At 43.1% G+C, this 17,901-nt stretch overlaps 1 protein-coding gene across 1 annotated transcript; it reads right to left on the minus strand.

Moving 5' to 3' along the window:
* Positions 1–3,950: 3,950 nt before the first annotated feature.
* On the minus strand, positions 3,951–6,153 carry LOC111065544 (alkaline phosphatase). The gene is made up of 2 exons (XM_022353771.2): positions 5,699–6,153; positions 3,951–5,630 (listed from the first exon to the last, which is right to left on the minus strand). The coding sequence occupies exons 1-2, from the start codon at positions 5,898–5,900 to the stop codon at positions 4,060–4,062; spliced, it is 1,773 nt and encodes a 590-aa protein (XP_022209463.2). The 5' UTR covers positions 5,901–6,153; the 3' UTR covers positions 3,951–4,059.
* Positions 6,154–17,901: the final 11,748 nt, after the last annotated feature.

Raw genomic sequence — 17,901 nt, forward strand, 5'->3', positions numbered from 1 at the left:
CGTACATACCACGTTGGCGTACTCCGTCAACCACGAACTAAAATGGACAATGGTTGGAAAGGGTAATATTAAAGCGGCATGCCTTGCCCACTCCACTCGTTTGCTTGTAGGGAGCTTGGCTACAAGGTCTTCCATGAGGGTTGGGTTCCCCAAATGCTGATCTGCCTTCGCTGACTGCAAGAAGGCAGTGAGATTGCTCACACGGGTTGCGAAGGGTACAATCTTCGCCAGGTTGTGCTCCGAAATGGAAGGCACGTCTCGAATTCCATTTAGCTGGCTGCGTATAAGTTGCTCCGGTCGGCCATACCTAAAGCGCAGCTGCTCGATCACAGCGCTGACGTTACTTGGATGAATCAGGAGCGACTTGACGGTCTCACGAGCTTCATCCTTCAGCGCCTTCAATAAGCGTTGGTTATTCTCCAGATCAGTACAATTATACGCGTGAGTGGTTTCCGTAAACGCACAAAGAAGATCGGCCAATCTTCTGGCTGACCTCCAAATACTGGCAGATCTGGAAGCTTGCGTGGCATATAGTTTCCACTGCTTCCATTCGGTGTCGTCCAGGCGTAGGACCCCGCTAGTGAAGTCGGCGTTATGACGTTATGGATCCCAATACCCGGCGGCACAACTCCACGCGCTGTCTGGGCGGTGCTGGTTGCACAAAATGGCGTAAAATAGCTGCTGCTCATAAGCAGCGATGGTCCGCTACATGATGGTGGTTCCATACATGCTGCACTGCTCGCACCGACTCCGTTATATGGGATCGGATCGCTACTAATCGAAAATGGCGTATCGCTCCAAGATGGCGTCAGCAGTGACGCCGCACTACTCACCCCGACATCGCTCGATATTACGGTATCGGTGGCAGTGTTCACGTTGTTTCGGGCTCTTTCCCTTCCAGCTCCTTCTCCAACGCTGCAATTTCTCCAAGAGATCTTGGGTTGGAGGTGGCTGGGCCTGTCCTGGTACTGAAGCTCCAGCTGTGGTCGTAATACTTCCAGGTTGGGAAGCTACTACGGTAACAGCAGTGGTCGGGTTAGGAATCAGCGGCGCCGATGTTACTTTTGGCTTTGGCGGCTTCTTTCCTGCACCACTACTTCCAGGTTGGGAAGCCGCGCTCATTGTTGTTGGAGTCGCTTGCTCCTCGTTCAACCGGCTACTTCGTCTGGGAGAATGTTGCATCCTTCTATTCTGCCCAGTACTCCAGCTAATCGGCGCTGTCTGCGTCTACTCTGGGTCGCTGTCTGCGGCCCGTCCAATCTACGCTGTCCGCGTCTCTGGCAACTCTCTTACTTGAGGTGGCTGACTGCCTGTACTCAAGCGCAAGTTGCCCTTGCAGTCGACTTGCCTAGGACTGCGAATAAAAGTCATGTCGGTGGTCCCACGGAGTTGCCTTCAACGGCCGATATACTCCCAGAGAAGCAGGTTTTCTCGTAAGCCCGTTTTATTCTAGATAAGAAAGGATGGTCACATAACCTCTTAGAAGTCCCACAATATTCTTACCGCAGTATTTCCTCCTGCTCTAACCACGCGACAATACAAAAGTGCAGCTTAAAATATGGCGGCAATTCATCGTGGCCGAAAATATGCCCGTTCATTCCAGGGCTCAAAATCCATCCATTTTAATATACCAGATGTACTAAAAATACCTATCGATACAAACTATCGTCCCGCGACATATGTGATGAGAGAAAGTTAGGTATTGAAGTGCGATCTTGTTAAATTTGAGAATCGTACGTGCATTTATATTTATCTTGGGAGTCCGCCAATTTCATTTGGCCATATAAATCCACGCCAGATCCGACTTGGCCTCCACTTAGCCACTTTTTGTACCAAAAAAATACTTTTCGATATAAAATCCGTTACAAAATTAACGGGTTTTCAACTTTCAGCCAATCAAATCGTTCGAAATTTTCAGCAAACATTTAGGGTGGTTTTCTGGGCAAAGTCCAAAAAAATGTTCGCGCGACCATGAAACAAGAATATAGTGCCGAATATTCTTCTTCACAAGTCCGCTCAGTATCAAAAAAATATCAATTGATAATTTTTTAATTCAACCGTTCCAACGCGTTTTCAACTTTCAGCCAATCAAATCGTTCGAAATTTTCTGTAAGCATTTGGGGCGCGCGATTCATTGTTGCTACGGTTCCCGTAAGATACATTTTGCTCACATCACAAAAATGAGGGCACCTCTGAAAAGAGGTGGGTTTGAAAACCCACCACGAATTGAGAGCGAATTTTGAAAGCCCACCACGAATTGAGAGCGAAAAATGTCAGTATGTTTTGTGCGCTAAATGAGTTTGGCGGTCATTTTCAAAAATATATGTATGTATGGAAAAATAAATATTTCACTTGATTTGTTTTGTCGAGTGTGACTGAAACCTCAAAAACCTCAGAAGCGAAAAAAAAATAGCTTAACCCCGCTCTATTTAATCAGGTTAGTAACCAGTAAATATCAACAAAAAAATAATTAATTCTTAATAATTATTTGAGCCCGATACTATCACGATAGTATCGATTGCTTTTCAAAACATTCAAAACCTTCTATGGCTCAACTATCAATCGTTTGACAGCTCTACCGCCTGAGTTAAAGAAACATACCAAAATATACCTTATCATTTTTTAAATATACCGAAGAAAGAAAGGATATAGCCCACTTAACCACCCTCTTTTTAAACAGGGATAAACCTTCATTTAAGCCGCGGAAAATAATACTGTTTGTATATTCTCGTTGTAGAGCCCATCCTATCCCTTCTCTTTCCATACATAACGAGAAGGAACGTGTGAGTCACATCTGGGGACGCGACTCTACTTATACCCGTACTCATTCAGCATATACATTTTTGAGCATATGATATTTTAGAATTTTAGAATTAAAAAAGGGAGGGGGAAGGGGCGGAACCAACAGAAAACTAATTTCTTCATTCTGGCTATAATTATGATCCGATCTAATTCGAATTCGTCAATCTGGTAGATATGGTCATTCTCTACGATACTGCGTCTTTTGTTTTATCGTATCTTTGAAAATGTGCCTGCCACAGATTTTCGTCCTTTGTGGGGGCGGAAGGGGGCGTGGCGAAATTTTCAAATACACTTGTAGCAGTGTGATATCACATGAGTCTGGAAACGAAATTTGGTTACCCTAACTCTTATAGTCTCTGAGATCCAGGCGCTCAACAAGACGGACGGACGGACAGACGGACAGAAAGACAGACAGACATGGCTATATCGACTCGGCTATTGATGCTGATCAAGAATATATATACTTTATGGGGTCGGAAACGTTTCTTTCTCAGCGTTACACATATCCACTTTTACCACAAATCTAATATGTATACCCCTTAACTCTTTTTTTTAGTACGGGTATAAAAATCACGATATCTTTTACTAAACCTGCGCCAAGATTCGTCAAGTTTCATCACTATTGTGTGATATAACTGACCAGCACAATACATATATACACATACATATATACTTGTACCGTTCTGATATAGTATGAATATAAATTAAATTAATTATATTTAATGGTCAACAACGGGTTAGTTTTTCCTTTTTCACGATCGAAAGTCTATTTTCTCGATTTTCATATTCCGTTAAATATTATTAGCTAGCTAGGAGCCTCAGCAACTAACAAATCATTTTATTCGATTGATAATTCAATTTTCTACAAGATTGGGTCATTTTAAGTAATATTTTTTATTCGATTGTTTATAAAATACGGTTTCATCAAAAATTTACATAAAAATATTTTTTTTTTACATGCTAGCTACACGGTAACTACACATTTTCTACATATCAATTTTATATTTCTGTAATTCCACGTGTGTGCGAAATGAAACTGAGTATGGACATTTATATACCCTATTATCTGTTAAAATTTTGTTTCCGAATTAGAAGTGTGAAAAGAGTTTCACAAATTTGAAAAAGTAACAAAGACAGAATTAATAATTCAGTTTTCAATTATATATTTAAGTATCCCTCCCCTTACATATAAATTAGCCTAGAGAATGCTCTTAATTGAGAATAATACAATATTTCTTGATAGTTGTGAGAACCGCTTTAGCGCGGTCTCCGCGCCATGCCTCCATCCACACACATATTGCGATCGCTCAAACAGGAGGCATAGCCCATTGCATGGGGGATAAAGTGCTGCTCAAAGACGCCAGTGAAGAGCTGAGCATAGGGTCCGCTGGCAAAGACGGCTACATCATCGCCTCCATGAGTCTCCGACTCGAGCGGCACCGTGCTGGGGAACATAAAGTCTTTGTTCTTCATGTTGATTGCTCGCAGGTTCTGCCGCTTTACGGCTCCACCCTCTCGAAGATAGTTGGAGTTGTAGCCGGGTCCGTTGGCATAGCTGAGCGTTGCATATGGAAGATCGTCCGCCGCCAGCTGGCCGTTGTTGATCCCGAAGATGTCGTTCTTGCGGCTAGAATAACCAGCCAGCGACATGGTGTGCGAGTGATCTGATGTGACTACGATCAGAGTGTCATCGGTGCTGCTGTGGGTCCGAGCCCATCGCACGGACTTGTCGAACTCAGCCGTTTCGTCAATGGCACGCAGGGCCAGCGTGTCATGGTGTCCATGATCGATGCGCCCGCCCTCCACGAACAAGAAGTAGCCCCGTCCGGCACTCTGCCGCTCCAGTATATCCATGGCCACCTGCACCATCTCCTCCAGCGTGGGGTACTCCTCGGCATCGGCGTCCAGGTGGTACGGCATGTGGTAGGGTGCAAACAAGCCGAGCACCCTGGAGGTGTGATTGGAGAGGCCAAGAAGCTCGCGTCGCGTCTGGACGTAGTGGGCGCTGTTGGTGTGCTGGCGCTTCCACTCCTCGATGAGATTGCGTCCGTCGAGTCGTCGCCCCGGGGCACCACTAGCATCCCTTACGCTCTTGGGCAGGAAGTTCTGGCGCCCTCCGCCCAGGATCACATTCAGTTTCTGGCCAACCGGACTGTTTATAAGCTGGGCAGCAATGTCCGGACAGAGGCTGGGATCCCCGTTGTCCGCTATCACCTCTGCATCGTTCTCCCAGTTGCGATTGGCCGAGTGTGCGTATATTCCCGCCGGCGAGGCATGCGTCACCGAAGTGGTGGTGATCAGACCCGTGGCCATTCCCTGACGTTGGGCCCACGCGGCAATGGAGGCCACATGGTGCGCCGGCTGAGCCTGGGCCAGGCAGTCCTTCACCTGTACCGCCGCACTCACGCCCACCGTGCCGTAATTGGCCTTCACTCCCCCGAGGTAAGCGGTGGCCGTGCAGGCGGAGTCTGCCACCTGCATGTTGGCGCAATAGGTTTTGCTCAAGCCCACATAGGGGAACTCCTCGAATGAGAACATCTTCTCCTCGCCGCCCAAGTAGACGCGTCCCGCCGTGAGCGTGGGTATGGACATGCCGTCACCCAAAAACAGCATCACATTCTTGGCCAGATGGGTGTTCAGCCTCAGCTTGCTCTCCAGCTGCTGATCCAGGGTTTGATGGGCCAGTCCCTGCCAGTACTCGGCGTACTGCTCCTCCGCCTTCAGAGGATCGAACACGATCATGGGCATGGCTCGCTTGAGACGACTGCCAGCGGATCCCGCCGAGAAGAGCGGATGCATGCGTCGCTCTGTTTCCCGAGTGTCCAGCACTAGTTACGGAGGGAGGTACAGTTCCGTTAGTTAACCCCTAAGATTTACAGACTGTGAGCTCACTTACCTCGACCACTGACCAGCGCACTCAGGCAGAAGAGGAATGGGACGACTTGCAGGCTCATCATTATTGCTGCTAAACTCGTACTGTCAATGCGTTGCGGTTCACGTTTCCCTTGCCACTGATAGCGTCTGGCACGAGACCTGCGATATTTATAGAACCTCAGGCATCTACTCATAATGAGATGCTCGATTTCGTAAGAAGTCATCAATGCCGCCAGCCTGACCTGATAAAGGAAAAATTCAGCGGCGATCGCTGCCGCTGGCTTGCCTGTACATAGTTTTGTATTTTGTCGAGTACAGTGAACAGTGGAACCTACTCGTGATATGTCGAGACAAATTGGAGATAATAGGTTTCGCACTTAATTAAAAATATTTATCAATTACAAACTTAAATTCCATTTAGATATTTTTCCAATAATTTTGTTATATTTTTTTGTAGACTAAAAATGTCTACAAAATCTTTTTTGTTGTCTAAAGTAAATCAAATCTTTCCATTTCCTTGGGTGCTTCTTTTTTAAATAAATTCAAAGGCATGTCCCCCTACTGTAACTAAACTTCCTCTGATTTATTCTACTGATCATGATAGCTCTTAGCGAGTTCCTACTGTATTTGTTTTTCGAAAACTGTTGTTTTCAATAGTGCTCGTTATCATCAAGACCCGGCGTCGTCTGCCTGCGCCTCCTCCCATCCCACAAGTGAAACGTGTGTACCCTATCCGTTTGCCTGCGCATCCGCCTGGCCTGGCCTGCCTGAACACGAGAGTGGTGGTTCACGTGATCAATGCTGCTGTTCTTTTTATGATTTCCCCTTTCCAGTTAAGTCATAAATTCGAATTACTACAGCGACAAACAAGATCCCAGCGAGCGGTTTTCGATTTGAATCCGGCGCGCAGCGTTCGCTGTGAGTGTCAAACGGTCGAGTCGAGTCGCATCTGGCAATGCTGGCAGGTGTGATTATTGCGCAGCCGCCAGCATCCAAACAACAATTTGTATCTCGCCGTAGCATCTCTCAGAGCGTGGCAGAGCAGCCGTTATCTTTGCGCGCTGCGCCAGCAAACATATATCCATATATATAGCATCCATCGGCATTCGTCGCGTCGGCCGTTCGGTTGGTTCAGAGAGCTTCTGCTTTGGCAGCGCGCACTTGGCCAAAATAGTTGTTGGTTCGCATGCAAAACGTTAAAATCGCATTAGCTAAAAACATTTTTATACCAACGGCGCGTTTTTAATTTTTTCTACACTACAAAAAACAAAAAACAACACACAAATAGACAAGATAGAACAGGAAAGCAACGGCAAAACAAGAAGCAAAACTGAATAAACTTTTAACGTTCAAAAACTCGATGCATATACATAGGTATAAATAAATAAACGCGTTTATATATCTACATATAAAATAAATTAAATGATATTTCGATGATTTTCAAACAACAAAAGGTAGCGTCGTGTGAAATGAAAGCAATAAAGAAAGAAAAGTGATGTGAAACATAGAGAAAATCCAGTCCAAGTAGTAGTAAAAATATTTGACAAAAAAAGTTTCCTAAAACTGCAACCAAATTCTTTTAGTTGAAAGTTTTTCTCTTTTTTGGTGTAATCGTGTGTATAACTGTATAATGCACGGCATTAAGGAGTCTGGGCTGCCATTTGCCAATGAAAGGACACAACAACAAAAATAAGAGTATTAAAAAACATACAAAACAGAAGAGAAGATGTAATGCTGCTTGCTGGCACACACGAAAAATTCATACATAATAGAAATACAGTAAATTGCTAACTGTGTTTTTGTCCATCCATCTCGTTCGCACTGCCTCGCTCTCCCTCTGTGAGTTTCTGTACTATGTGCTATGTGTGTGTGTGCGTGGGGATTATGTGACTCTGCGTATATGTATATGTATATATACATATACATACTTACATATCTACAATGTTGGAGGAGGTGGCGCTTGCTACTGGGTGGCATCTGTGTGTCAAGTTGGCCGCCCAGCTGGCTGCCAGAGCGACATCCCCAACATAGTTTTACGTTTGACAAATGTGTGTGTTTGTGTGTGTGTTTTCTGTTTCCACTTTTTATCCAAGTGGGTGTGTGTGTTTGTGAGTGTTTTTACTACCATCTAGTGGGTGGGGTGCGGATGCTGCGGGATAATCCTTTTGCCCACTACGCCACCCCCCCTCGTGACGCCCCCAGCCAACTCTCTCTTAAAGCTTTGCCCGAAAAAAGTTCCATTTAAAGTCGAGCCCTGGACTCTAACGCTGGTTGAGAGCTTGCAACAATCTGGCAACTTTCAATTGCCGTCATTGACAGTTAAAACGAAAGTTATCAAATACACGAACAGCAAGCGAAGTTGCCACGACAAGTGGCAACAACAGAAACAAGAAAAGAACACTACCTTTTGTGGGTAGAACCTTTTGATACCCTATTTAGCTGAGCTATTAGGATGTATTTTAAATTACAGATACTTGTGTCTGGTCTGGTGAAACTCCTTTTAGTTAATCTATAAATAAGAATCTGCAATTTTAAAAAGTTTTTTAGATCATTGTGATAAAAATCATAGATTTAATCTCACTATAAATATGTTTCGATCCATCGTTCTGTATGATTTAGCGACTCGATTTTTAGCAAATTTATTCCGATATTAAAACATAGATAACTGTAGTTTTCAATTTTGGGTTGAAATATATCCAGAAACCAATAAGATTTCCAAAAAACAGTTTCCTATAATGAATTAATTTTGCAATCGTTCGCTTTTTTGGCTGCTAGTACTTAGTATGTATGGATGGGATTATTGTTGGTTCAGAAAAATATAAAACCGAATAGACATGCCTGGTTAGAGTTTCAGCTAGATAACTTTGAAGTTGTAATAGGAATAAGAAAATTTCCACTATAGAGGAGCCCATTCAAATAGTCTGAAAATTATACTCTAGACAAGAATTTTTTTTTTAATTTTAGCATAAAATAAAACTAATTTCTATAGGCTTTACCCTCAAATAACTTTTCCAACACACATAGCTACGGAAGTAGTCCGGCTAAGGGGACTTGTTCTTTACACTTCTTATGTCTGCGTTGCAAACATCTGCTCAGAGTCATAATATCTTCTACGTAAGAGCATAACGACTATGGAAGAACGATGACAACTACAACGACAACTCAGAAGTCAAACACGAGACGTAACAACAAGAACAACAATACAAAAACAATTAAATAACAGAAAAAGAAAATAAAAAAAAGCCAAAAACTTTTCCAAGACACCCCCTACCATCGGCCCTTGCACACACACACACACACGTACATATCAACACCCCTACTCTCACATGCAGGAGCACAAACAAGTTGCTGCTGGCGTATTTGGATAGGGATGAGAGATTGGTGGATGGGATGGGTTTGGAATGAGGGCTGCTGGTAGGGATGCTCGAAGGGGGGGTGTGGCCATTCACTATGGTGAAACAAAACTTTTAACATAGTAGCCCACATACATACATATATATATATACGAGTACACGCACACACACAGCAATACATACAAACACGTAAATTTGCACACAAAAAAAGAACAACAGAGAACAGAGAAAAGAAAAGAGAAAAGGAAAGGACGATTGCACACTGTGTCAATGCTGTAACAAGATTCGAAATGTTGTAATGGAATGGACCCGCATACTCTCACAAGTACAACAATCCTCCCACATTGTGCCGATAATGGTTTCCCTGCCCGTGTATGTGGGAGTGTACAGTGCCACGAATAGATGGAAACTACGGATTGGTGTTGAATTGGAACTGGAATAGCTTTTACATTTACATACATACAAAATTAAACGTTCAAGAGGTTGCATTCCGTATTCGGGATATCTCTTCTAATACAATTTTGGAATGTAAGTGGATTAAGAATCAATCTACTAACTCAAAATTTTAAAACACCCATTTGAAAATTAACACTCTAAAAAGAATTGTAAAATTGTTTCTAGGTTTTTAAAGTGGTTCGAATATACAAAGCAAGCGCCGGTAAAACTGTAATCAAGTTCCCATTCCCGAGAAAGATCGATTCGAATTGGCTGTAGATAATATTTGTCACTCAAAAGCTGTTTCGTAAATGACATTTCCACATTCGAAATTTGATTTAATTTAATGTTAATTGTTGTGTGCATAGGAATTGTATATCAATTCGAATATATGTACGTATATAGGTATCCGCACATAAATTCTGATAATTTCATCCGACAATTTCCGACCACCATCCCATGGTACATCATCAGCGAGCGTTCTTGCCAGAGTGGAGGTGGAGTGCCAAAAGGATGCCCGATGCGAGGACGCACGAACGGGCAGCACGAACGCACGAGCAGAACAGTGTGGCACGAGTGGATGCCACACACTGTCTCTCTCGCTTTCTCTCCATCTCCATCTTTGCGTATGTACCCCACTGCCACTACCCATCTCCTGGCCATGCTTTGCGCTCCAGCGAGTTAACTTTGACGTTATGCTGTAAGCGTTGGGTGCTTCGTTTAAATGAGTGCTCGTTGAATGTGTGAGTAATTGGAAGGATGCTGCTGTCCTGGGGGGGTTTTCGGGAGGGCTCTGGGTTTTGCCACAGGGGGGTGGCAGTTGGAGAATGGAGTAGAGTGGCAGGGGCTAGGGATGGAGCTGGAGCTGGGAAATGGAAAAGCAAACGACAACAAGCAAAACATTGATGTTACTGAGGAGGTTGCCAGCGCAGACGGTGGGGCTGGGGCTTTTATAGTTCCAGCGAAGGAGTGAAATGGCGCCAGCTGAAGATTTATGCGTGTATTTGTGTATCTGTGGGTGTGTTTAGTATGTGCGTGTGTGTGTGAGGTTAGGTGGGGTGGGGTGGAGTGGAGTGGGGTAGGGATGGTATGAAATTATGAAAGCATTTGTGTTTGAGTTTGAGTAAACATGACCATTGGGGAGACGGACCCCGAGAACCTCCCTCGCCAGAGGGTTGTGGGTTGTTTTGGTTGTTTGGCTTATGCTTATAGGTACGTGTGTGTATATATGTACATGTATCTATATGTTTGTGATTGTATCTTTGTTGGTATTGGTTTGTATCTGTGTGTTTGTTTGTTTGTTTGTTTGTTGGTTTGTTTGCTTACCTTCACTGCAGTTTGCTGCTGATTTTACGGCCTCTGAATATTGTTAATGGCCCATCCACCCATTCACCCACACTTTCCACGAATGGCCTCGATGGGTCTCGTCCTGGTGCTGGTGCTGGCTCTGACTCTGGCACTGACGCTGGGGCTAACGGTGCAGCCCTGGCTGCTGTGACCTTCACCCATTTAACGCCACTTAACCGATGACAAGCCGACCGAAAGTTGAATGTCATTCATTTGTTAGTCCTCGGTTTTAGTCCATATACATGCTGCACCCTGCACCTGGCCGCGAAGGGGCAATTGTACAGCTCGATCTAATAATAGAAATCCAGAGTTGCATGTGAAGTATCCCGGGATTACCATGACAACGGGCAGCCAAATCCGGGCTCTTGTGACTCCATCCGCTATTGCCCCGGTCAGTGGCAAATTGAGAGAGTACAAAATCAGGTTGCAGCGGAAGCATCCGCTGCATTTGTGTGTGTCCTTCGAGCACTTTTCAGGTTTTATTCTCATTCCTAGCTGATAAATTTATTGGATTCCAAACCAATTCCTATTTGCACTGAATGGCGTTTATTAATAAAAATCGAATTCTATTTCCGTAAATAGAAACGAGTGAAAATACATTAAATAAATATATGAACGTTCGAATAAATGAAATTGCCATCCAATTTTCATATATTCGTATATATTATAGTCCAATAGCAAAGCGAATATCGTCCGCGACAAGGGAAAATTGCCGTCGTTAAATTATTTTACAACATCCTACAAAGATTGAAACGAAATCACGCCAATGTGAACGAGTGTGTATGTGCGTCGTTTATGAGCTGTGGGTGTGGTTGGGAGGTGTGCCTCGTTTGGGGGCAGCGCCCATACCGAATGTTTCCTCAAAGTAAAACATGATGAGCATCCAAATATTGGCAGAGTCATGTGAGAATTTTCATCTTGTTTATTTACATTGTCGTTGCCTGTAAAAGCGCATCCCAACCAGCCCCCATCCACATGGCTATGTCCCATTTAGTATATTTACATATGCACATTTGGTGTATAATTAGTGGCCATCAATTGCCCATCGGTCTGGAGATTGGTGAATCTTGAATAATACTCGTACTATTGATTCCTTTGTTTGTTTACACAGACTCTACATACACTGGGAAATAATACATTTAGCTGGACAGTACGGGAAACTGCCTAGTCTAAATATTAATATTCATATAATTTTATATAATTTTTTTATTCTTTGATACGCTAAATTGGAAGAACTAAAAAATTAAAAATATAAACGTCTTCCCAGTGTTCCCTGTGTAAACAAAATTCGGAATCCGGAAGCAGAGCAAAATATCCATAGAGAGCTGCCCAAATTGGTTGAGGGAAAGTCCTTTACGCCCCCCGCCCTTTAAGCCAATCGAAACTTTTACTGTGCACAGTCTGTCCTCTCAGAGGACTGTTTGGCACCTGGCATTAGCATTTAAAGCAATTAAAAAGTCACACCCCATATAATGAAAAGTTTAACTAGATTTAGCAACAAAGTGGAATAACAATTTTAAACACATCCCCGTCGATCCACGCCTCCCCCCCGCCCCTTTTTTGGGGGTCTGACAGACAGCTGTTACATGGTAATGAGACCCCGAATTTCATTTAAGCCCTAAGAAATGTTTATTTGAATTTGTTTTTCTCGTGTCTTCCAGTTTTATTTTTTATTTTCTTTTTGGGGGGACGGTACTAGTATTTTGCAAGTTATTGAACCCGTAAAAGTTTTTAATTAAAATTCAAATTAGACAAATTAAATTGTGTGGTATCCAGTCGAATGGAGGGATTGTATTTTTATGAGCGGAGAAATTGTGCGGGATGAAAGGTGTCTGGCAGGGGGAATATGAGATGCGAGATGCGTTTTGAGGAGACGTGCGTTAAATTTTAATTGATTTTTCCCAACAAAATGTAGGAGTTGCTCGACAAAACATATCTACACATCTGTGTGAGTGTGTACCTGCTTACGCGCAAAGTAAACGAAGCGAAATGTGGAGTACAGAACAACAGCATCCGATCCGACACACACACAGACACACAGACCAAAAACGAACTGGCAGACAGTCAGGCGTGCGAATAAACGAACACACATCCAAATAAACGCAAAACAGACACGATACAAACACACTCAGTACAAACACAAATGCAAATACAAATACAGATGCAAGCGCAGAGTACAAATACAGATACAAAGCACAGTACAGACACAGACACAGATACAATCAACGAAACGAACGAGGCTCGGCATTCGTATTCGGCCTGCGTATGAATGGAGAGGAGAGCCCCAAGAAGGAGTAGGGGCTGGATTCAGAGTGGAGCTTGGGATGGGGGTGGTGGTGGAGGTAGAGCAGGCAGGGGATTCCCATTTCCTCCCACCACCTCGGGTGGCATGGCTGAAAGGACAATTCAAGGAGGCAAACGAAAAACATTTTGTGTTGCCTACTGTTCGTAGGCTGTTTATTGCTGCTGCTCTTGGATGCTGTGTATCTATGTAGAATTTATCGATTTATTTTGACTTCGCTTTATGTGCTGTTGTGTATTTTTGTGTGTATGTGTGTCTGTGTGTGTTTGTGTGTGTATTTAATACAAACACAGCGATAAGAACCCACAACAGCAAAAGGAGCGGCAGCAGCAGCAGCAGCCAAAGGAAACTTGTTTAGCCGCCATCCCATCCCACTTTAGGGCGCTTCTGGGTTCAACCTTCCAACTTTTCCTCTTTTTTTGCGGCCTCACTTTTTTGCGCTTAATGCGCCAATTCTGACAAAAGCAGCGAAAGGGGGAGACTGGGGCAATACAGTGGGGAAAACAGAGGAAAAGTCAGCCACGACCCAAAGTCAAATTGAGTAAAACGCATTGAAAACTTAAGTAATTTCCCAAGAACGGCCCACAGTTCTTAAAAGCTTTTTTTTTTGTTGTTGTTGTATACCCTCGCTTTTTGTTCTAACAGAGGAGTGGAGGAGGAGGGGTCGGTGGGTACCTCGAGCAAGTGTTTCTCTTTCTGATTCTGTTTCTGTTTTTCTCTCCCTTTTATTATTACTTTCTGCTTTGCTCTCTTTTTTGTCCGTGTTATTGCAGATGGCCAAAGTTGTTGGCCAAGTATAAAAATGTGTTTTATATTGTAATAACGAAGAATGCACTGGAGTCGAAACTCCAGCGAGAAAAGCACACAAAATTCATAAACTGTTTAATGAAGCAAAGCAATTACATAAAACCAGAATGCATTAAAGAATGGCAGCCCGATAACGAGAATAAAGCCAATTAAATTTTGTTAACTTTACTTTGAGCACTGCTAATGGGAATGGGAGGGAATGGGAGCACATTCCTTCTTTAAGTTGATTCCATAATCATATTGATTTCATTTGCAGAGTAAGATGTGTAGATATAATCGAAAAATGCGTGTCAAGCCGTCCTCTTTACAAAGAATGAACCCTAAACTAATGTAAACTACGACTTTTTAAACATCATAATCCCTTAGAGAAAGGGAATACCGAATACTTAAGGACTGTGTTTCTGTGTGTGTACATAAAGATGGAGAGCCGTGTGTGAAACTGAGAAGGCAAATATGGCTGCCTGCCTGCCTCTGGCCCACCTATTGTGTCCGTGTCCGTGTGTGAAATAAAACAAAAGCCAAACGAAAAGAAACGAAAGAAAAGCATTAACGAGAAGCATCAGCACCAGCAGCAGCAGCACCACCACCACCACCGGCGGCAGCAGCATTAGTGGAAAAGCGATTCAATGTCACAGTCAGCGAGCAACATATAGCGTCCATGTGTGTATACATGGATATATGTACTCGTATACCCCGCACGTATGTGTATATAGAGAGCACACATAAAAAGCCATAGCCGCAGATTAGTCTCCCCAAGTAGCTGACAACGAAGGAGCCTCAGCCATAGCCTCGACGACGACAATCAACATTCATCATACGCACCGTGGGACGCGGCGCAAAACGCAAATGCAGCCCCCATTCGAAAGGTAAGCCATATACATACATATGCAGTAGACAATAAGCAAGAAAAACCCTTTCGTTATAGATATATGTATGTATTTCTGGTCTGTACACATTCCTGCAGTTTGATTTGAGTTTTTGATTTTATTGAAGTTCTGTGTTCCTTTCAATACTAACAATACTATACTCCGTACTAACAAGCGAGTGGGGTATACGATATGCTGGCACTAGAGATCACAAAAGTGCGCCCAATGTTGTGCTATGTGATGATAGTGATAATGACGATGACTTTCTTTGTGCGCTAAGAGTGGTCCTCCACCTCCTCTCCTTTGATGAACGTACCAATTTATTTATGGCTGGTATTAACAAGCATCTAAAATATGTGCTGACAAACAGACACACTCATTCCCGCTCATGCACACAGATACTGAAACACACTGAGAAACACACCACACCACACCAACACCCGCACAACACTTTGGCACTGAGCTCTGTGATAAATTCACGCGGCAGAAACGTGCTGCCAGCCAAAAAAAAAATCTTTGTACTCTGTTCACTGCACTGACAACAAAAAGCGAACCAAAAATTCGTGTTCAAAGTTCAATGACGTTGTCCTCGTCATGTGGGGCCCACTGAGCTTCCGCTGGCCTAAACTAATGGAATTTTCCCCATTGTTTGGTTAGAAAATTCATTTAGTTTTTTGTACAGAATTTCATGGGAGACCCAGTTCCCAAGAGTTTGATTCTAGGAATAAGCTCTAAATTTTGGTTCGGCTAGTTTTCGGGGGAATTCGCTGTCCATGAACCTCCGTTGTGATTTTTGTGGTTGCATTAAAAAATTATTTGTGAATTGGGAAAATCTGATGGTCAGTTTACGAGTATGTTGTTCCATGGATAAAGTAAATATAATCATAGGAAAATAAGTTCGGGTGAAATTCGTAAAATTCCAACGTACAGCATAAAACATAAAACATACTAAACTTTATTGTTGAGTGAGGACTCACTAAGAGATGATTTTGAAGTTGAATTGTGGGGTGGAGTTTTCCTTTTCTTTCTCCCAATTCACTTAAACCATAGTTAAATATAATGTGCGCCGATGGAGTCACGAGTATTTTTGGAATCATTTCCGAAATCCTTAGATAATGTCCTAATATCCGGTTCCCTTACTTTTGGCAAAACCATTCAGACGAAAAAAAAATTATTTTCTACCACAATCAATATCTTATTATGTTTTCCGCCCGTACTCGTATATGTAATTTTCTACTCCACCGACACCCCAAACCACCTTTCGCCTCCTTGAAATGATAGCGATTCATTCAATGAGCAATGCCTGCCAGTCAAATTTATGACTAAATAGACAATTGACGTCACCGTAAAATGGGGAAAAGGAATTTCTTATTTATTTATAATATTTGTATTTTGCTTTTACGTGGATGTCTTTTTTTTAGTATATGGCGTATGCGGTAATATTTTCCCGTTGCGTCAAGTGGAAAGCGAAAAAGAAAGACGAAGGCTGAATGGAAATAATGGGGATATGATATATTGAGGGGAGAGCGTTGATCTATTGCTGATAAAGTGAAAGTCAAGTTATGCTAGAATTGTAATTACTCATGTCTGCCACTGCCACCGCCACATAAAAATAAAAAAACAAAAAGTCTGTCTAGAAATATTGTACACATTCTCAAAGAACATGCATCTAATGCCAGGGAAAAGGGGAGCTGGGAGGCATAGACTTTTTGGAAAATCCGACTACGACTAGGTTTCGCATCTTGTGTCCCATAGCTTGTCTGGCGTCTCGATGGATGATGGGAATGGGTAAGACGATGGCCGTCGCGTCATTTATCTGTCAACATTTGCCGTCGCTTGATGAACTATTAATTTCTGGTTTCCGAGGCAAGAATTTATTTTCGTCAACTGTGGCACGTGTGGCGCGAACAACATTTCAAATGCGGCAGCTGATGCTGCTTCATAAAAAATAATTTAAATAAATTCCCTGGGAAACGCCATAAAGGAACCACACTCTGACAAATCTTGACTGTGGTACATACATACATATTATACGAGTGTTTTGCAAATAAAACACAAAAGTTGACGAGTTTCCATCTCCCACAGAACATTGGAATAAATTTATTTTTAAGCTCTCCATTCGAGCGCAATGCCAGAGCTCTCCGTAATCCGATTTGCACTTAACAGAATTCCTGATTGCAATTCGAGGCTCACAATAGTGCCACAAACGCAACGATTCCTAGCCTTTAACTGGGCCTCAAATTTCCAACAATATTGCTATTGAAACGAGAATTTCAATTAGCCTATGTAATTTCTAATGCATTGTGATTGTTGAATCAGGTGAAGCGTACATACATACATATTAATCCAACTAGAATGGACGACCAATGCTTTGTTCATCTATCGATTCATTGAATCTACCTTTGGCTGGCTGTTCATTAATGCGCTTAGGAATTTGACAGAAGCTTCAGTGTGCAGAACACAAACTTAGTCATCGGCATGGCCCAAACATAATTGGAAGGCGTCTGGCAGCAGCAGCAACAGATACGGCCACATACAAAGGAAGTGGCAGAGGTAGGGCCTGTAGCTGTGGCTGTACCATGGCAGCGTCGCAGTGGCATGGCGGCTGTTCCTATTTGTACAGACAACGACAGGTGGTCGCCAATATGTTGTGGTGATAAAACGCTGCAGCAACAGCAACAGCAGCAGAGTATAGGCAAGGCAAGGCTGCGAGTATGTGCCTGAGAGAGGAGAGTCGGTCTAATGATGCTGATGATCGGACAGGTTTACGTTTGCTGCTCTATTCTGGCTCTCATGAGAGGCAGGAGTATGTCCAATGTCCATTAGCTGATTTAATGAAATCGTAAATCAAACGAGCGCGGATTGCTAAAAATATATTTGCGGCGCGTATTTTATGTTTTTTGAAGTGGAACCTATGCCACAGCAACGGCAACAGCAACGACTACGGCAGGCAACAGCCGCTGAACAATAGATGAAACGTGGATGATTGTGCCAAAGTATAGCCCTGCCTTAGATCTACATGTGTATGGGTATACATATGCATGCACGAGTATATGTGATGGCTCCTTCTAATGATGAGCACATGTAATGTTTCGTATTGCAAAACTTGGCGTTT

This window comes from Drosophila obscura, unplaced genomic scaffold, assembly GCF_018151105.1.
Source record: "Drosophila obscura isolate BZ-5 IFL unplaced genomic scaffold, ASM1815110v1 contig_192, whole genome shotgun sequence".
In the NCBI taxonomy this organism is placed as follows: domain Eukaryota; kingdom Metazoa; phylum Arthropoda; class Insecta; order Diptera; family Drosophilidae; genus Drosophila; species Drosophila obscura.

Coding starts and splice junctions, on each gene's coding strand:
- LOC111065544 (XM_022353771.2), bottom strand. CDS start 5,900: ATGACTTCTTACGAAATCGAGCATCTCATTATGAGTAGATGCCTGAGG. Junction 5,631..5,698: donor TGCGCTGGTCAGTGGTCGAG/GTAAGTGAGCTC, acceptor CTCCGTAACTAG/TGCTGGACACTCGGGAAACA.